The sequence below is a fragment of the Phyllostomus hastatus genome, unplaced genomic scaffold (genome assembly GCF_019186645.2).
Source record: "Phyllostomus hastatus isolate PE091 unplaced genomic scaffold, TTU_PhHast_1.1 phas_contig_159, whole genome shotgun sequence".
In the NCBI taxonomy this organism is placed as follows: domain Eukaryota; kingdom Metazoa; phylum Chordata; class Mammalia; order Chiroptera; family Phyllostomidae; genus Phyllostomus; species Phyllostomus hastatus.
This window is the reverse complement of record NW_025333640.1, coordinates 557,630-575,232: the sequence shown is the minus strand read 5'-3', so window position 1 is coordinate 575,232 and position 17,603 is coordinate 557,630. Positions and strand designations below refer to the sequence as shown.

General features: G+C 42.1%; 1 protein-coding gene across 1 annotated transcript in view; it reads left to right on the top strand.

The window, feature by feature from the left end:
• LOC123813826 (adhesion G protein-coupled receptor E4-like) overlaps positions 1–17,603 on the top strand; it is a 43,870-nt gene that overhangs the window by 23,359 nt on the left and 2,908 nt on the right. Inside the window, exons 5-16 of the mRNA XM_045831221.1 lie at positions 267–419; positions 3,086–3,126; positions 3,765–3,900; positions 4,421–4,528; positions 4,667–4,848; positions 5,406–5,573; positions 8,376–8,570; positions 10,524–10,759; positions 12,903–12,969; positions 13,495–13,586; positions 15,124–15,304; positions 17,320–17,415. Of these exons, the coding sequence (XP_045687177.1) occupies positions 267–419; positions 3,086–3,126; positions 3,765–3,900; positions 4,421–4,528; positions 4,667–4,848; positions 5,406–5,573; positions 8,376–8,570; positions 10,524–10,759; positions 12,903–12,969; positions 13,495–13,586; positions 15,124–15,304; positions 17,320–17,415 (1,655 nt within the window). The remainder of the gene's footprint in view (positions 1–266; positions 420–3,085; positions 3,127–3,764; positions 3,901–4,420; positions 4,529–4,666; positions 4,849–5,405; positions 5,574–8,375; positions 8,571–10,523; positions 10,760–12,902; positions 12,970–13,494; positions 13,587–15,123; positions 15,305–17,319; positions 17,416–17,603) is intronic.

Here is a 17,603-nt window from a genome sequence, read left to right as displayed (position 1 = left end):
CACCTTGTAGTTTTTCTGGCTATTCTTGCGTGATGGTAGCAACTCATCTCACTCCATTAAGTACTTGTAGATATTTTTAATTGGGATTTATTGGGTTTATAATAAAAGGAGAACTATCATCTTTGTCATATGGAGTCATTTTATGCAAGAATAAATGTTGTTCTGGGTACATTCATGAATGACATTGCATAATAGAGATTCTATGGTCAAGGGACAATGGTATAGTTCTATGAGGATGCACAGCAATGTTTTCTCTTGATTTACAGACATTGATGAGTGTAAGACGGGGCAGGCAAAGTGCAAGCAGACATCATATTGCAGAAATGAAATTGGAAGCTACTACTGCAGCTGTGTCCCAGATGTTCCTCTCTTCAATTGGGTGGCTGGTATCTTTAAAATGAATCATGCAGAATGTTACGGTAAGAACCTCCAATACTCTCCACCAAGAACAAGGAAGGGTGGGGGAAGACTTTGAGAGCTCCACCAATGTCAGGCCAGGGCAAGAGAGTAGAGATCTGTCCTGGCCCTTGTCCCTCAACTCATTATTGAAATCTTTTCCGAGCATCACTGCCTTATAAATTTATATCTCTTTTCTGGGCTTCCAAAATGACATCTCTAGCTTTGGCTGGTGTGGCTCAGTGGATTGAGTGCTGGCCTATGAACTAAAGGGTTGCCTGTTCAATTCCCAGTCATAGCACATGCCTGGGTTGCAGGCCAGGTCCCCAGTAGGGGGTGCAGGAGAAGCAACCACACATTGATGTTTCTCTCCCTCTCTTTCTTCCTCCCTTCCCTCTCTCTCTAAAAATAAAAACAAACAAACAAACAAACAAATAAATAAACAACAAAATGACATTTCTAATTTTCTACTGGACTTCTTTACTTGTTTCTTTCTCACTCATTTTATCTGTGTATATATTAAAACCCATGACTTCATACTGCTAGTTCCAATCCCAGTCCAATCCCAGGGCTTGATGTAGTCTTCCTTCTTCCCTTATTTGTAACCTTTTTCTTCAACACTGAAAAGCCTGGTTCTCACTATCCACAACCTACTGACTTATTTGTTAATTCCTAACATAATTCCATATTTTGAGTTAGACAGATTGTATTTGATCTCTGGCGCTATTGCTTACAGCTGACTTCTGGGGAATGACTAACTTCTAAATGCCTCATCCGTAAGTGGGAAGAATAGTAATAGCATCCACTGTACTAGTCATGTGTTGCTGAGTCACAAATGACCCTAAGGCCTAAAACAACACATATATGTTGGCTCATGGTCTGTGTAGTCGAGGAATTGAGGCATGGTTTACCTCCACTTCTAGGCCTCTCACAGCTACAAAGCATTGGTTGGGGATGCAGTCTTATCTGAAGGTTTGTCTGCTTCCAGGCTCACTCCCGTGATTGGCTGGCAGGATTTAGTTCTTTGAAAGCTATTGGACTGAAGGCCTCACTTTCTTTCTGGTGGTTGGTGGGAAATTGCTCTTCATTCTTGGATGTATTGGCCTCTCTAGCTTGCTTTATTATAACAAGCACATTAGAATAGCCAGGAAGAGAGTGTGAACAAAAGGGAAATCATAGTCATTTGTAACCAAACCTCAGAAGTGACATCTTTTCCCTTTTGCTGTACTTTATTCATTAGAAATGAGTCACTGAGTTGAGTCAGGGGGAGGAGTGAATTCACACACACGGGTGTGAATAAGAGAATGTGAGGCAGAGATTGCTGTGAGTCATTTCAGAAGCCTTACCTCAGGTACTGGATGAAATACCTTCCCCCAAATTCAAGTCCACTCATGGAAACTGTAAATGTAATCTTATTTAGGAATAGGGTCTTTGCAGATATAATCAAATCAGAATGAGGTCATACTAGATTAGGGTGAACCCTAAATCCAGTATGACTGGTACCCTTATAAGAAGAGGGAAATTTGGCCCTGGCTGGTGTGGCTGAGTGGGTCAAGTGCCAGCCTGCAAACCAATGGGTCACAAGTTTGATTCCCACTCAGGGCACATGTCTGGGTTGTGAGCCAGATCCCCAGTTGGGGACGCTTGAGAGGCAACCACACATTGATGTTTCTTTCCCTCTCTTTCTCCTTCCCTTCCTCTCTCTAAAAATAAATAAATAAAATCTTTAAAAAAGAGAAGAGGGAAATCTGGACATAGGGACATACACACAAAGGGACATGTAATGAGAGGAGCACAGACTGAAGTCTGGCTGCCAAAAAACAAGAGACAGCAAAGATTGCTGCCAACCACCAGAGGCAAGAAGCAGCAAAGGATATATCTTATAAACTTCAGAGGGACCACAGTCCTGCTGACACCTTGCTTTTGGACTTTTAACTTCCAGCACTATGAGAGAATAAATTTCTGTTGTTTTAAGCCACCCAGTTTGTGGTACTTTGCTACAGCAACCCCAGGAAATGAATACACTTTACCTATGATTATTAAGGCATGTAAAATATTTAGTGCATTGCTAGGCACCTGAGAAAGCTCAGTTAATATTAGCTATTATGCTACATACCTGAGCATACCTACATGCTGAGTTCCTTTAAATGAGATAATGCATCTGAATGCACTTCATGTATTGTGCTGTGTAGACCACGGCAAGTGTTATTACTGTTTCTATCTTGTTAATTTCATTAACATCTATTCCTTTGGGAAACATTCTCTGTACCCTCAATATTCTGGGGCTTCTTCTGTATACTCCCAAGTCATCTCATTCATGTATGGACATCTTGGATCCTTGTAATCACTTAATTGCTTGTCATTATTGGCTTAGTGACTCCTCACTGTCTGCAACCCCTAGAAGGGAACTCCCTTTGTTTCGATACCAACCTCTCTCCATGAGGTTTAGCATTGTGCCTGGCTTTTAGTAGTTGCTCAATAATTACTATTGATTGAATGAATGAAGTGAAAGTTCCATCCTAATTCTCTTATCATACTGCAGCAGACATCTGGGATTTCTTAGAGAGAAACTGGGATAGGATGTGGAAGCATCAGGGAAAGATTCAACTTGAGGGTGTTTGGAAGAAGGGATGTGAGCCAGGGTGTGTTATTTTCAATATTTGATTTAATAGCTACTTTTCTTTCCCAGAGGACACTGGTGAGAATACACAGCCACCTGAGAACATTTGGGTGAGTAAGGTGAAGCTAGGTTTAGGAAACATCTCACTGGTCTTCCATGTCTCCCCATGACTTTTAGGATACAGCAGTTCTCACACTGATTTTGTCCTCTGTCCCAGGGGGATAATGTCTCAGGCAATGTTTGGGGACATTTTTGGTTGGCACAGCCACAATGTCACTGGCATCTAGTGGATGGGCAGAGACCAGGGATGCTGCTAAACATCTGATAACGCTGAGGACAGCCTTCCACAACCATTATCTGGCCCCACATGTCAATTGAGAAGATTGAGAAGCTCTGGGAAGGGGTTTTCATGGCCCACCTGTCATTCAAAGACCTGCGTCAGGCATCTAGAACCTCATTCCATCTCCTTGCCACCTCCCATTGCCTATCTTTCTCCGTAAGAGGCTGTTTGAAGGTTCCAGATACCTCATTTTTAAAACCTTCCTGTCTTCATAAATACAATGAAGTTAAGGATACACCCTTCACAGGGCTACATATGATAAATAAGAGTCCTATCAGGGTGATAGCACAGAGCCTAGCAGCACCTTAATGTTATTGTCTTCTGGGCTCACCCAACCACATTTATGTATTTCCCTGCTTTTTAAAGTTTATGTAAGAGTCTACCTAATTAGCTTTATTTCTTTGAAAGACAACTCTAAGGAACAATGGAAGCAAAGAGTACATTGCCAAAGAGGCTACCCAACGACTTGAAAGCATAGAATCGGCTATATGGAATTACAGTTTTACTTCTCTAGGAAAGCACAAAAATCCAGAGCTTGATATAGGTAAGAAATCCCAATCATTTTTGTCATGACCAAAGGGTTATGGGAGGAGGGATCTTTTGTCAGACTGTGTGTTTATATGACACGGAGGAAGTTCACTCAAGGGATTCTTCCCAAATGCAGATCTGCCCCAGAGGCTATTTCCTTTGGATGCTAAGCTTCTTTTGGTTAAAAAATTAAGTTTCCCCCATACCAGATACTCCAGCACACATATTTGTTTTTTTTTCCCCTCAAATATTATATGGTAAATGTTGAGCTCCACCCCCCTCCCCATGAGTTCAAGCTCCCGGAAGTGTGTCTATCCCCTTTCTCCCTCTGAGTTGGGTGGCCAGTGTGTGGTGCTCAGGACAGTTTCACCATTTCATCCCCACCAACTGGAGAAGTGAAAGGGAGTGACATCTGGTCTACCTTGCATGCAGAAGATGGAATCAGCAGTAGTGGGTCTTCACAGATGGGAGTTCTTCAGCAAGATCCTTAGGCATGAGACGTGAGCTAAGCAGGACTCACTTTCATATGTTTCCAGTCTATGAAACCAAGACATGCAATGAGACCAGTGAGAAGACTGTTCTGGAAGCTGGCAATAACACAATGGATATTGACTGCGCTGATGCTTTCAAAAGAACCACAAGAGGTACTGTGTCCAAGATGCATTCTCTTGACCTTCAGATTCTAAGCACTGTGCCAAGGTGTGGGGACTTACAGGGTTTTTTAATGCCAATTCATCAAACTGTAGCTCCCTTATAAAGTGATTTCTCTTCTGTTTTCTCAGCAAGAAATGTTGCGCTAATCACTTACGGGTCTCTTGGGGATATTCTGGATGGATCCTTTTTCAGTGACAGAAGAGGAATAGTGGACATAAAAATGAACTCTCATGTTGTGAGTGGCACCATTGGTGTGGAGAAAAAAGTTTATCTGTCTAAACCTGTTTTCCTGACCTTCAAACATACACAGGTGAGCAAAACCCAGGGTTGGTTCTCTAGGCGTTAACTTAAATGGGTATGTCATCAGGGTTTTGGTAGGTATTCTGAATCCAACTCTGGTCATCCAAGGTTCAGAGAACTGACAGAAAGTATTGAGGGCTCCAGAGAAGCTATTATCACATTGAAGCCTAAAAAGGCAATGGTGGGGGTAAGGGGTGAGCCCAGGGAAGGATGGAGGCATGAAGGTGGGGTTGCCCTGCTGGAGATGGAGATAGCCTGAAGCAGAAAAGAAGTATGGAAGAAACACCTGAACTTCTTCAGCTCTCATCCAATGATCTCTCACCAGTTCTTCTCATTGGTCCCACAAATAACAAGCAGCCTGGGTAAAGCAGTTCTCAAGGGTCAGTTCAGGGGCTCTTAGATGACCAGAGCAGGACAGAATCAGTGAGACTGAAGCCCACACAGGTGTGGTATAAAATTCTTCCCCACATGTGTTCCAGATGATGGGGCTTTCCCATAGTTTCCAACCCATGAATTTGAAATAGTAAAACAAGAAAGAAAGACACTTTGATGCTGTTCTCTTTCCAGCCTGGTGGTGCAAGAACAAAACAGTTGTGCGTGTACTGGGAAGGATCACAGGAGGGAGGCAGCTGGTCGACGGAGGGCTGCACTCTTGCGGGCAGCAATGAATCTTACACCGTATGCAAGTGCTTCCACCTCTCCAGCTTTGCTGTCCTCGTGGCTCTTGTTCCTGAGGTACCAAGACCCATGGTCCCCTCTTATGAATCTGATTGTGTCCAGGAAGCTGGGAGATCATTTGTTCCATGTCTTACAAAAAGACTCTTAATATGTGGAGTCAAGCTAACTTGAAAGGTAATTTCAGGAAGCACCAGAAGAGGGCTGGGGAAGTGAAATAGGAAAAGGATAGAAGCCATGCAGAGAGCATCATCAAGCCACATCCCACTGTAGGTAACTGGAGGTCAGTGTAGTTCATTCTAACTGGAGAGGGATATATATATATATATATATATATATATATATATATATATATATATATATATATATATATATATATATATATATATAGAGAGAGAGAGAGAGAGAGAGAGAGAGAGAGAGAGAGAGAGAGAGAGAGAGAGAGCTGGGGTATTTATACCCTACCTCCCTTCAGTTGTTAGTTGAAAACTACATCCAGGGGACAACAATTCTCTGATGCTTCCATGGCATGGGCAGAGCAAGCTCAAGTTAGTCAAGGCAGTGGTCAGACATTGGGAAGTTGGGTTGTCAGCCCCTATAGGGAAAAAGTCCTAGGTGACCTGGGATCAAAAACATCTGCTCCTCCACTGGAGAGAGTTACGGCCGAACCTTCCTGGTCAGACCAGGAAAAGGTGACTATCACCAACGAAAAAGCAAAGCCTCCTGAACTTCCCAACATGTCTAGGATAACTCAGGTTTAAAGAAATTTACCTAATTTCTTTCCCTACTTCTTTTTAGTTCCCAGTTTTTGAATATTTACTGTATGATAACCATTTATTGCATAATTAATACATGGGCTGATTTTATTCACTCAACAACTTCATGTATGAGTGCCTACTCCATGTCAGACACTGGAAAAAGACAAAGAAATCCTAGTGTTCATGGAAACTACTTTTGGGTGCTGTGTTTTCCTATAGGATCACCAGCCGCATGTAGCTATTGAGCACATGAAATGTGGTTAGTGTGACTGAAGACCCGAATTTTAAATTTAAGTTTATTTAAATTAACAAGCATTGTAGAGTTCCAATCAAGACGGTGGTGTAGATGGAGGGGCTCACCTCCTTCCGTGAGCACATCAAAATTACAACTAAACTTTAGAACAATCATCCTGGAGAACCATCTGAAGACTAGCTGAACCGAAGTCCTATAACTAAGGATAGAAAGAACAAGCAACATTGAGACTGGTGGGAGGGGCACAGATGTGAAATGGTCTGGGCCCAAACCCACTTGTGGTGGTTGAGAATCCACAGGGATGTCTTAGCTGCAGATGTCCCCACGGAGGAGTGAGAGGTTTTAACCTCACGCTGGGCTCCCCCAGCCCAGAGCACCAGTGCTGGGAAGAGGAGCCCATGAAAAATGGAGTGGGGATTCAGACAGAAGGCTGCTTGAAACCCAGGTGTCTTATTAAAGGACCTGTGTACAAACTCTGGTTTGCAGGCACTCCTGTGGGTGGCTACCAGAAACACACAAGGAGAAACTGAGTAATGTGGCTTCAGGGCAAGGGCTGGAGGGATGGCAGCCATTGTGCCTAGGCTGAGCCCACACCTACACATCCAAATCTGAATCATTAGCCTGGTGAACTCCACTGGCCCCACCCTGCTGACTCCCAACTCAAGTACCACCTGAGGCTCTTTAGGTGGTGGCAGATCTTGGGGTGCTTTGTGCCTTTTGCTGAACAGCCCCAGGTCTGGTACTGGTGGAAGCCAGCCTTAGTTTTTGGAGTGGTCTCTCCCACGTGTGTGCAGGCCCAGCACAGACAGCTACCAAGCACAGATCGTGTTGTAGCTCCTAACAGGAAGCCCTGGGGCTGCGTTACCTGTAATAGCCAAGATATGGCAGCAGCCTAAGTGTCCATCTAGAGGTCATTACGCTGAGTGATATAAGTCAGATGAGGACAAATGCCACATGATTTCACTTATATGTGGGATCTAAAGAGCAAAATAAACAAAATAGAAACAGACTCATAGATACAGAGGACAGACAGAGGGTTGGGTGAAAAAGGTGAAGGGATTAAATATAAATTGGCAGTTATAAAATAGTCACAGGGATGTAAAATATAGCATAGGGAAGATAGTCAATAAAATTGTAATAACTGTGTGCAGTTTCAAGTGGGCACTAAAATTATTGAGGGGAATACTTCATAAGTTAAAAAATGTCTAATCACTATGGTGTGCACCTGAAGCTAACATAAAGCAACACTGAATGTCAATTGTAATTGAAATATAAAAAAAAGAGGCAGTGTAAAATCTTTTTCTGTTAAACTCAATTATATTTTTCTGGTAAGGTTATATTTCACTTTCACTATTGAAAATATAGCATCTGGATTGAGATGTGCTGTATGTGTAAAATACCCACTGGATTTCAAAGGCCTGATATGGGAAAAAAATATCAAATATGCCATTCATAATTATTTTACACTGATTTTTTAATTTGAACTGATATTTTTGCTACTTTATTATATTCAACACATTGAACTAATGTTTTGAACTATTAAATAATAATCGAATTAATTTGACTGCTTTCTTTTTACATTTTTAAAACTATAGCTACCGTAAAAGTGAAATTACACATATGGCTGACATATTTTTATTAAATGGCACCAGCCTAGTGGTTTTGGTTTTTCAACAGCCCTGTGCGGTAAATGCTCTTATGTGTGTCCTCACTTTGAAGGTGGGAATAGCAAGTGTTGGAGGAGTTCAGTCACCCATCTGAGGGGCTGAACTGTGAAGTCCCTGACTCTCCATCAGGAACATAACTACACAGTTGGAAACTATAATGGGTCCCTCCTTTGGTGGCTTGTAGGCAGATCCCATTCTGGCTGTGATCACCTACGTGGGGCTGAGCCTCTCTCTGCTGTGCTTGCTCCTGGCGGCCCTCACCTTCCTGCTGTGCAAAGCCATCCAGAACACCAGCACCTCCCTCCACCTGCAGCTCTGCATCTGCCTCTTCCTGGCCCACCTGCTCTTCCTCACAGGGATTGATCAAACTGAGCCTGAGGTAGGTACTTTCACCAAATTTCCTTATTATAATAAACAAATACACCATCTTGTCTTGAGGAAAGATGGGGAGAGAGGCAGTAATCACCTGGGGGAAAATACAAGAGTCCCCATTTCAGCTCTCCTCTCTAATTTTAACAAGGCCCCCACTTTCTAAGGTGCCATTGAGCAAAGTGGTTGAGAGTCAGACAGATGGTATTAGACCACTTTACAGTTGCTGTAACATGCGAACTTCAAAATTCTGTGGCTTATCACACAAGGAGTTCATTTTACCCATATGTATCAGCAGAAGGTGAGCAAACAGGTTTGAAGGGTGTCTATCCTCTGACCTCAGGCTGATGGAGGCTCTTTATCTCCCACACAGACAGCTTCCAAGGTCACCCTGGGGTCCTTCCCACTTTAGCCAACTGTAAAGAGAAAAGAGCATGGCAGAGTCCCATGAGTGAGGTTTATGTGGGCCACTTCAGGAAGTGGTGCATATCGCTTCCTCTCACATTCCATTGGCTAGAATTCTGTCACATGGTCATGCCTAACTGCAAGGCATGCTAGGAAATGTACTCTGGCTAGGAAGTCATTTCTTAGAGATAAATTTGTAATCTTCAGTAGAACTGATGGAGGATTATACTTTGAGTGGACAGTGTTGTTGCCATGCAATCTGCACTTAAACTCAGCTCTTCGTTCTACTTGCTAAATGACTTTGTTGAAGTGACTTCCCCCTTTTAAACTCCCTCTCTAAAACAGGGACATCATCATAGGGCTCTAGTAAAGGCTTAGCAAGATAAAACATAATCTGGATTAATCACTCAGAACAATATTAGCTTTTTAAAAATAAAGATTTTATTTATTTATTTTTCAACAGAGGGGAAAGGAGGGAGAAATAAACATCAATGTGTCGTTGCCTCTCACACGCCCCCTACTGGGGACCTGGCCTGCAACCCAGACATGTGCCCTGACTGGGAATTGAACCAGTGACCCTTTGGTTCACAGTCTGGCCCTCAGTCCACTGAGCCACACCAGCCAGGGAACAATATTAGCTTTTATTTTCATCATGATCATGATCATGTTCATCACTATATTTTTACACCTAGGAAAAATCAATACCATATCAAAACACTGAAAGACTACGATCTCCCCATTAGAAGGTTATAAAAGCACTACTCCACCCCCCCCCCAAAAGGCTGTGAAGTGCTATGGTTAAGAATAAATATGGTCTCTGCCAACATTTTGGATTTCAAATACTTTTTGTTTATAGGTGTAATCTTCAGAGCGATTTTAACTTCTTTGGCCCTTAGTCTCTTCACTTCAAAATGTGCAGAAGCTGACCTACTACAGTGCTCAGGTCAATTCTGGCCCACAGTCTGTTTTTATAAAGAACATTTTATTGGAACCATGACTGCTGATGTCCAAGGGATAAAGCAGATGGATGTCCTAGCTCAAGAAGAGAGTGGATTAGCCCTTCTTGTATCTTTTTGTTCTATTCCCTCTATGCGTGGATTGGATGGTGCCCACACTTACTGGTGAGGGCCATTTTCTTCAGTCATCTACTGATTCAAATGCTAATCTCTCCCAGATACATCCTCACAACCACCCCCAAAAATGTTTTATTAGCTCTCTGGACATCCCTTAGCCCAGTCAAGCTCACACGTAAAAATTAACTATCACAGCCTCCCAAAGGGCAAGGGCAATGGAGTATTTATTTACCAATGCTCATCTGTCATGGATTTGAGGGCTGGTCCCGTGGCATTCATTCCTTGGTGCTTCTGGTCTGCCCCAATGCATGAGGCCAGCAGGCTTCGATGGCCAGTAAGGCCCCCAGGAAATGTGCTGGCTCAGGCAAAATGTCACAGGTGTTGAAACTGAAATTCCAGCCAGCATCCCGGAAATAAGTGCTGAGGATATATATAATCAGGTGCAAACATTGACACCACCTTCCTAATTCTTCTTGCCCTTCCAGGTGCTGTGCTCCATCATCGCTGGGGTATTGCATTACCTCTACTTGGCTTCCTTTACCTGGATGCTCCTCATAGGGCTGCAACTCTTCCTCACTGTCAGGAACCTCAGGGTGGCCAACTACACCAGCGCAGGCAGATTCAAGAAGCGCTTCATGTACCCTTTAGGCTATGGGATTCCAGCTCTGATTGTGGCTGTGTCTGCAGCAGTAGGACACAAAAATTATGGAACATATACTCAGTAAGTATGATGAGACCATTTATGGTGGAAGTGGTACTCATGGCCAGTACGTGATTTGAAATAAAAAAAATCACTTTAAATTTCATTTTCCAGTTGTTAATTATACTTCAAAACAGTTCTTCCTTAAGCCTGGATTTTATTTTCTACTGGTAATTTCTAGAGCTGTGGTTGTCAGCATATTTGGGGTTAGATCCCTTCGAGAATTTTGGTGAAATTCAGGGTCTATTTCCCCAGGCAAGTGAAAAATTTTAATACAACTTGATGAAGTTCAGGGGCAAGCAAGAAAACCCATGGACTCACATTAAGAGCTTGTGGGTTTTGTGACATGTAGGATTCTGAAACAGTGGGTTGAGTAGGTTGAGGTTAATCTTCACAATGTAAAGAATAACAATAGCAACAAATCTCAAGGGTGTGTGCTATATCAGAGGTAGTGCTTTCTGTCTGAAGAAGCTCATCTCTTCCTCAGCACTGTTTATCATGTCATGCACAGGACATCTAGTCCTTAGTGCATCTAATAAACTTTCTGAAGGTCACATCTAAAAGGCAGTAAGTCAGAATTCACAAGGCAGTGTTTTTAACAGCCATCTTTTGCTGCCTCACTAAAGCTTGCAAAGCTCTGCAAAGGTAGTTGATGAAGTTAGTATTTTGGCAATGGGACTTGGGTAAGGAAGTAAGTGCACATATGCTAAAACAACAGGTGGAGGCTGTGTGTATTGAGGTTGAGAATGCCTGGTCTCCAACTCAATCCCTGTGTCTTGCCAGCATGGTTCTGGAGATGGTGGAGTATATCAGGAGTCACAAAGATTCTACAAAGGGCCAAATTGTAGCTGTTTTGCAGGCCATGTGGTCTTTGTGGCAATGGCTCAATGTTGCCCTTGTCGTGTAAAAGCAGCCAAGTTGTAAGCAAATGGGTATGGCTGTTTCAATAAAACTTTATTTATAAAAGCAAGGGGTGGATTGGATTTGGCCCTTAGGCCATAGTTTTCAACCCTTGGAATAGAACTAAGAGTGGGAGCTTTTCTGCCCACCAAGTGTTGGTGCTTGCTTGTTGTTTTTGCCAGTTTCATATTGCTCGTTCCCCTTCCAGAATGTTTAACCACCTTTGCCAAGATATGCCATGACAGAATAGTCTTTTGGTAGTTTTTAGAGCTGTAGCTGTTTTTTACAACTTTATTCAGATATAAGGGGTGTACAGAAAGTTGCACATATTTAATGTACACATGTGGATGAGTTTGGACATATGCATTGGCTGTGACACCATTGCCACAATCAAGGTAATAAACCCATCCACACCTCCCAAAGTTTCCTGGTCACACCTAGAACATTGACATTGAAGCAATTCACTGAGCTAATTCATACAAGTTTTACTTGTACTTCTTTGTGTGTATTTAGTTCTGTGCAATTTTATCATATGCATAGAGGTCTAATAACCACCAAAAGGTTACATTTCATATGATTCCCATTACATAATGCTTTTCAAATGATGTAATTTTTACTCTTTTTTATTATAGCAATCATTATTAGGATACCTACATTCACTGAGCCTTAACTCTGCCAGGAACTGTATCCAAAAACTGTGTGCACATTACTTCATTTAATATTTCCTACAAGATGCATATGAGGAAACATTAATGAAGGAAATCAAAGAAAGCTCAGATAGATGAAGAAATAGTTCATGTTTATGGATAGAAAGACTGCATATTGTCAAGAAATTAGTTCTTCCCAATTTGATGTATAGGCTCACATTGCATTCACAATCAAAATTTCAGAACATTTTCTGGATATTGACAAACTGGTTCTAAAGTTTATATGGAGTAGCAAAATACCTGGAATAGTTAACACACTCTTGGAGAACAACCAAGTCACAGGATTGACCCAACCTGATTCCAAGACTTGGTAGACAGCCATTTAAGTTTTCTCAGTACTTCCTTTGGCCCCACTTTGTACCTGGAGACACCGAGGCTCAGAGCACACAGCCTGTATCAGAGGAAGATCCCTGTCGGATTCCATCTGAAGCCAAGTCTGAACTAAACAGCTCCTGGCATTGTTCAGGTCTTGTTACAGGAATGTATATTGACCCTGCCCCCCCCTCCACCTTTTTCCCTGAGAAATAATCAGTGAATCCATATCTTTCTCTCAACAGCTGCTGGCTCAAGCTTGATAAGGGGTTCATCTGGAGCTTCATGGGGCCAGTGGCTCTCATTATCTTGGTAAGTGACCAGTGATGGTTACTTATGGGTATGCTTGCCCTGGGTGAGCCAAGCATAGAGAGTGTTTATCTGTTAAAGGGAAATGAGATGAAAGTAAGGAAATACAGCCTGATGTGATCAACCCCCTTACTGGAAATACTGTTGCTTGTGTCTTTCCCTGGCTTCTGCATAAATAACCCTGTCCTGGACATTCGTTTTAAAAATTCTATATTCATGTACTCAACAAATATTTAGCAAGTATCTATTCTGAATAAGATAACATGTTTTTCTGTTGGCCAGGGACTTTCCATTTATATCCATCATCCTGGTTTGAATGATAAATTATGTAGTCACCCTGAGACAAGTACCAAGCACCAAGTGCCACAGATTATATGCCTTGAGCCATTTAGACCAGAGCATATGTCCCTACCATCCTTATGAAGCCTGTATCTTTTGGGGAAGGATTGTTAGGTTCGCCTCAAGTTGGATTGCATGACATGGCCTCAAAAGAAAATTCTAACTTAATTTTGTATGCTGTTTCCACAGATAAACTTCATGTTCTACTTTCAAATTCTATGGATTTTGAGAAATAAACTTTCCTCCCTCAATAAGGAGGTTTCCACCATTCAAGATACCAGGTAAGCCCCGGCTGGTGTGGCTCAGTGGGTTGAGTGCCAGCCTGAGAACCAAAGGGTTGCTGGTTCAATTCCCAGTCAGGGCACATGCCTGGTTACAGGCCAGGTCCCCAGTAGGGGGCATGTGAGAGGCAATTACACATTGATGTTTCTCTCCCTCTTTTTGTCCCTCCCTTCCCCTCTCTCTGAAAATAACTAAGTAAAATCTTAAAAAAAGAAAAAAGACAGCAGGTAAGAAGGTACCAGAATCAGCCATTCACTATAGGACAACTCTGCCGGAAAGAGAGAACCCTATACAAAAGTGACATAAAATTTCCTGGTAGTGTAATAAGGAGTACATGAGGGAAAACTTATAGAAGTAAGACCTATAATTTTCAGGTAATTTCATGTATTCTCTCATCTCTTTATTCAGTAAATATTCACTGAGTGCCTCATTTATGTAGCCAAGAGTATCAACGTTATCCTTTTATCCCTGAGAGTCCACCCACTTTTGGATTCTATTTTCCTTGGTTGTAGAAATAATTCTCATTAGTACTGAATTAAATTATTAAAAATACTGCTGGCAACTCATATTAACTAGGAACTCCATAGATGCTGGGCATTTACCAAGATTGATTCATTGAATGGTCATGACACCAACTTCTCTGATGGTCAGCACTAACATCCCCATTGATAATAGGAACAAATTGCTCATCTCACCCAAGAGCAAGAGCCTTGCATTGGTGAGTCATGTGGACAAAACTTAAAGGAATTTCTGTCTAACTTTAGACCCTGCCCTTGATCTCATGTACTTAGGAGACCAATCTAACCTCTCTGCCTCAGTTTCTTTGATCCTGGAGGGTCAGAATGTCCCCTTCTCAGTGTTCCTCCATACTTTTACACACACACACACAGAACAATGTGCACACACATTTACACACATCAGCTTACCTAGCCAGTGGCCATCAACAATGCCACTCTAGACACAATTTTTGTTTGAAGAAATCCAACACTGTTGTGTTCTGAATGTATGATATCATCATCATCCACATTTTTTCTTTTAAAAGATTTAATTAATTTATTTTTAGGCAGAGGGAAAGGGAGAAAGAGAGGTAGAGAAACATCAATGTGTGGTTGCCTCTTGCACACCCCTTACTGGGGACCTGGCCTGCAACCCAGTCATGTGCCCTGACTAGGAATTGAACAACGACCCTTTGGTTTGCAGGCTGGTGCTCAATCCACTGAACCACACCAGCCAGGGCCACATTTTTTCAATACAAATTTTCAGAATGCACTTTCTACAAATCCTTTAATAAGTCCAGGTAAGAGACGTTGCAGGGAAATCATTTCCAAGGGTAGAAGAAAGTGTTATTTTCAGAGGCAATAATTGAAAACATGGGCACTGCCAAATGTTCAAGACACATACCTTTGTGGAACCACTTAACCACCTGAGGTTGTTAGGAAGTTTCAATAAAGTGAAGCATGCAAAGAACTGAGCACAGTGCCTAGCAAGCACTGAGTCCCTCATGAATGGTAGTAATTTACTCTTTTTCCTTTTCAGGGTCATGACATTTAAAGCCATTGCTCAGCTGTTTATCTTGGGCTGTTCCTGGAGCCTTGGCTTTTTTATGGTTGATGAAGTTGGGAAGACAATTGGATCAGTCGTTGCCTACATGTTCACCATCATCAATGTCCTGCAGGGGGTTTTGCTCTTTGTGGTATACTGTCTCTTTAATCGCCAGGTAAAGCTAATTACTTTGTCTCTGAGCTTTATTGAATAGTTGTTTATTTCTTGTTCTTCTCTGACCTTTAATATTTTGAGGTTGTCTTGATTCTGGGAAAGGGATTGAGCTGCTGCTTGTTTTTTTGCCATGTGCTCTGGGTTTCATTTAGTTTTCTAACATTTACCATTTGAGCATATCTCTTAGGATCATGCATTCAACTGCTCAGGCAGCCATACAAAATAGCAGAGGCCTGTTGTATCTTAGACAACAGATGTTTATCTTCTCAGAATTCTGGAGGCTGGAATTCTGAGATCAGGGTGCCACCAGTCAGGTTCTGGTGAGATCCGTCTTCTTGGCTTGCCTACGACCACCTTCTTGCTATGTCCTCACATGGGAGAGAGATTGAGAGAGTGCTTTCATGCTTCTTTCGGTAGAGACACAATCTATTGAATCAGGACTCTACCCTTATGACTTAATTTAACCTTAATTGCTTTTATAAAGGCCATATCTAAAAGTCAGTCACATTGCTGGGCTACACCTTGAATATATGACTTTAGGGAGTGGAGGACAAACCAGTTCATAGCACAGCATGTCATCAGTCAGGATAAGGTAGATTCTGCTGCAGTGACAAATAGTGCCCCCACCCCTAATGTCAGGGACTTACAACAATAAGATTTATTTCTTGCTCTTGCGACAGAGCTACATGCGCTACATTGTCTTCATCTGGGGATGCAGGCTGAGGGGCAGCACCCATCAGTGCTCTCATGGCAAAGGGAAAGGTGATCACAGCACTGAGTAGCTCAGCTCTCTTTCATTGGCCAAAGCAAGTCAAATGGCCAAACCTGAATTCACCAGAGAGAGGATGACTAATCCTCCTGCAGTGAGGGGTACTTCATGGAGGGCACTGGCATATTTGGCAAAATCTACCATAAACTGAGTTTAATCCTAGTTTTTCCACTGAGTGGGTTGCTTGTGAACTTGGGCAGGCTGCTTCCCTCTCTGAGCCTCAGTTTGCTCATTTGAAAATGTGGCAGTATCTATCTCACATCAATAATTAAATGAGATAATTCAATGCCAATTCAATATCAAGCTCCACACAGTCCTCGCCATACACCAAGTTCTCAGTGAAGGTCATTATTATAATTTTACTCTTCACAGAAGACTGGGAACAGTTTTCCTGGCTTTTTTCCTTTGTTAATGAGTGGAACTACCAGCAATTAAGATGCAAGTGACAAAATGACATTTTAACACTTCATTAATTTCTTTTTTGTTTGTCAGTGCCTTCTTAATGCTTAGTACTCCTTACACACAGAAGTAAAGTACACCTTAAATGTTTTGGTAAATTAATGTTGAGTATTAACTATTCAGATGTCCTTTATAATTTTAAGGGGGTTAAAGGAAGACAACTCGTGGAATCACATCGGTGGTTTAGTATCAGGGCTCTGGAGGGGGAATGACAAGATTTTGAAGGCTGGTTCTGTGGCTTTAGACAAGTCAATATATCTCCAAGAGCCTCAATTTCTTCATCTTTAATGGTGTCTGGGTACAAGAAGTTCCTTACTGATAGAATTAAGTGATATATTGTACATATGTGCATTCAACATAGCTAGTTTTTATCACCATCACAGTCACCACCATCATTACCTTTGCTGTCACCATCATCACCATCATGACCATATTCCCTTTCATTATCACTACCATCATCACCTTTATAACCACCACCCTGTGCTATTTTTGTCACCACCACCTTCACCACCATTTTCACCGCCACTGTCACTTCCATCATTATTGCTATATATAAAGTCTTATGGTCCTTGACATTCAGTAAGCACATTTTCTATGACTGAGGAAGTCAAATTTAAATAAAATAAATCAACACAAGCATGGCCAACATTCCACAGTAAACCAATGGGAAGAGCTGTAGAGAGCAAGGCTGGGCATTCACATCTTTACTCTCCTATTTTAGGGTCCTTCCTTCAGAGCCAAACTCTGAATGTAACACAAGCCTCCATGTACCTCCCTCCCACTTGCAGGTGCGAATGGAATACAAGAAGTGGTTCAGGGGGATGCAGAAAGGGCTTGAAATTGAGAACACGGAGGTCTCTCGCTCTACTGCGCACACCAGAGTGGTAAGCCCAGCCTCTCTGCAGCGCCATGTACTTGTCTGAACCCAGCATCTCGTGCCACCATGCGCATCCTGGCTTCCTGACCTAATAGAAAAGAGAAATTGCATTAGGTTCCTGTGTTATGAAGCTGAAGTTTCTGGTTTTTGAGACGCAAACCAGAAAAGCTAATCTTTCTTTCTCTCTTTCTCCTC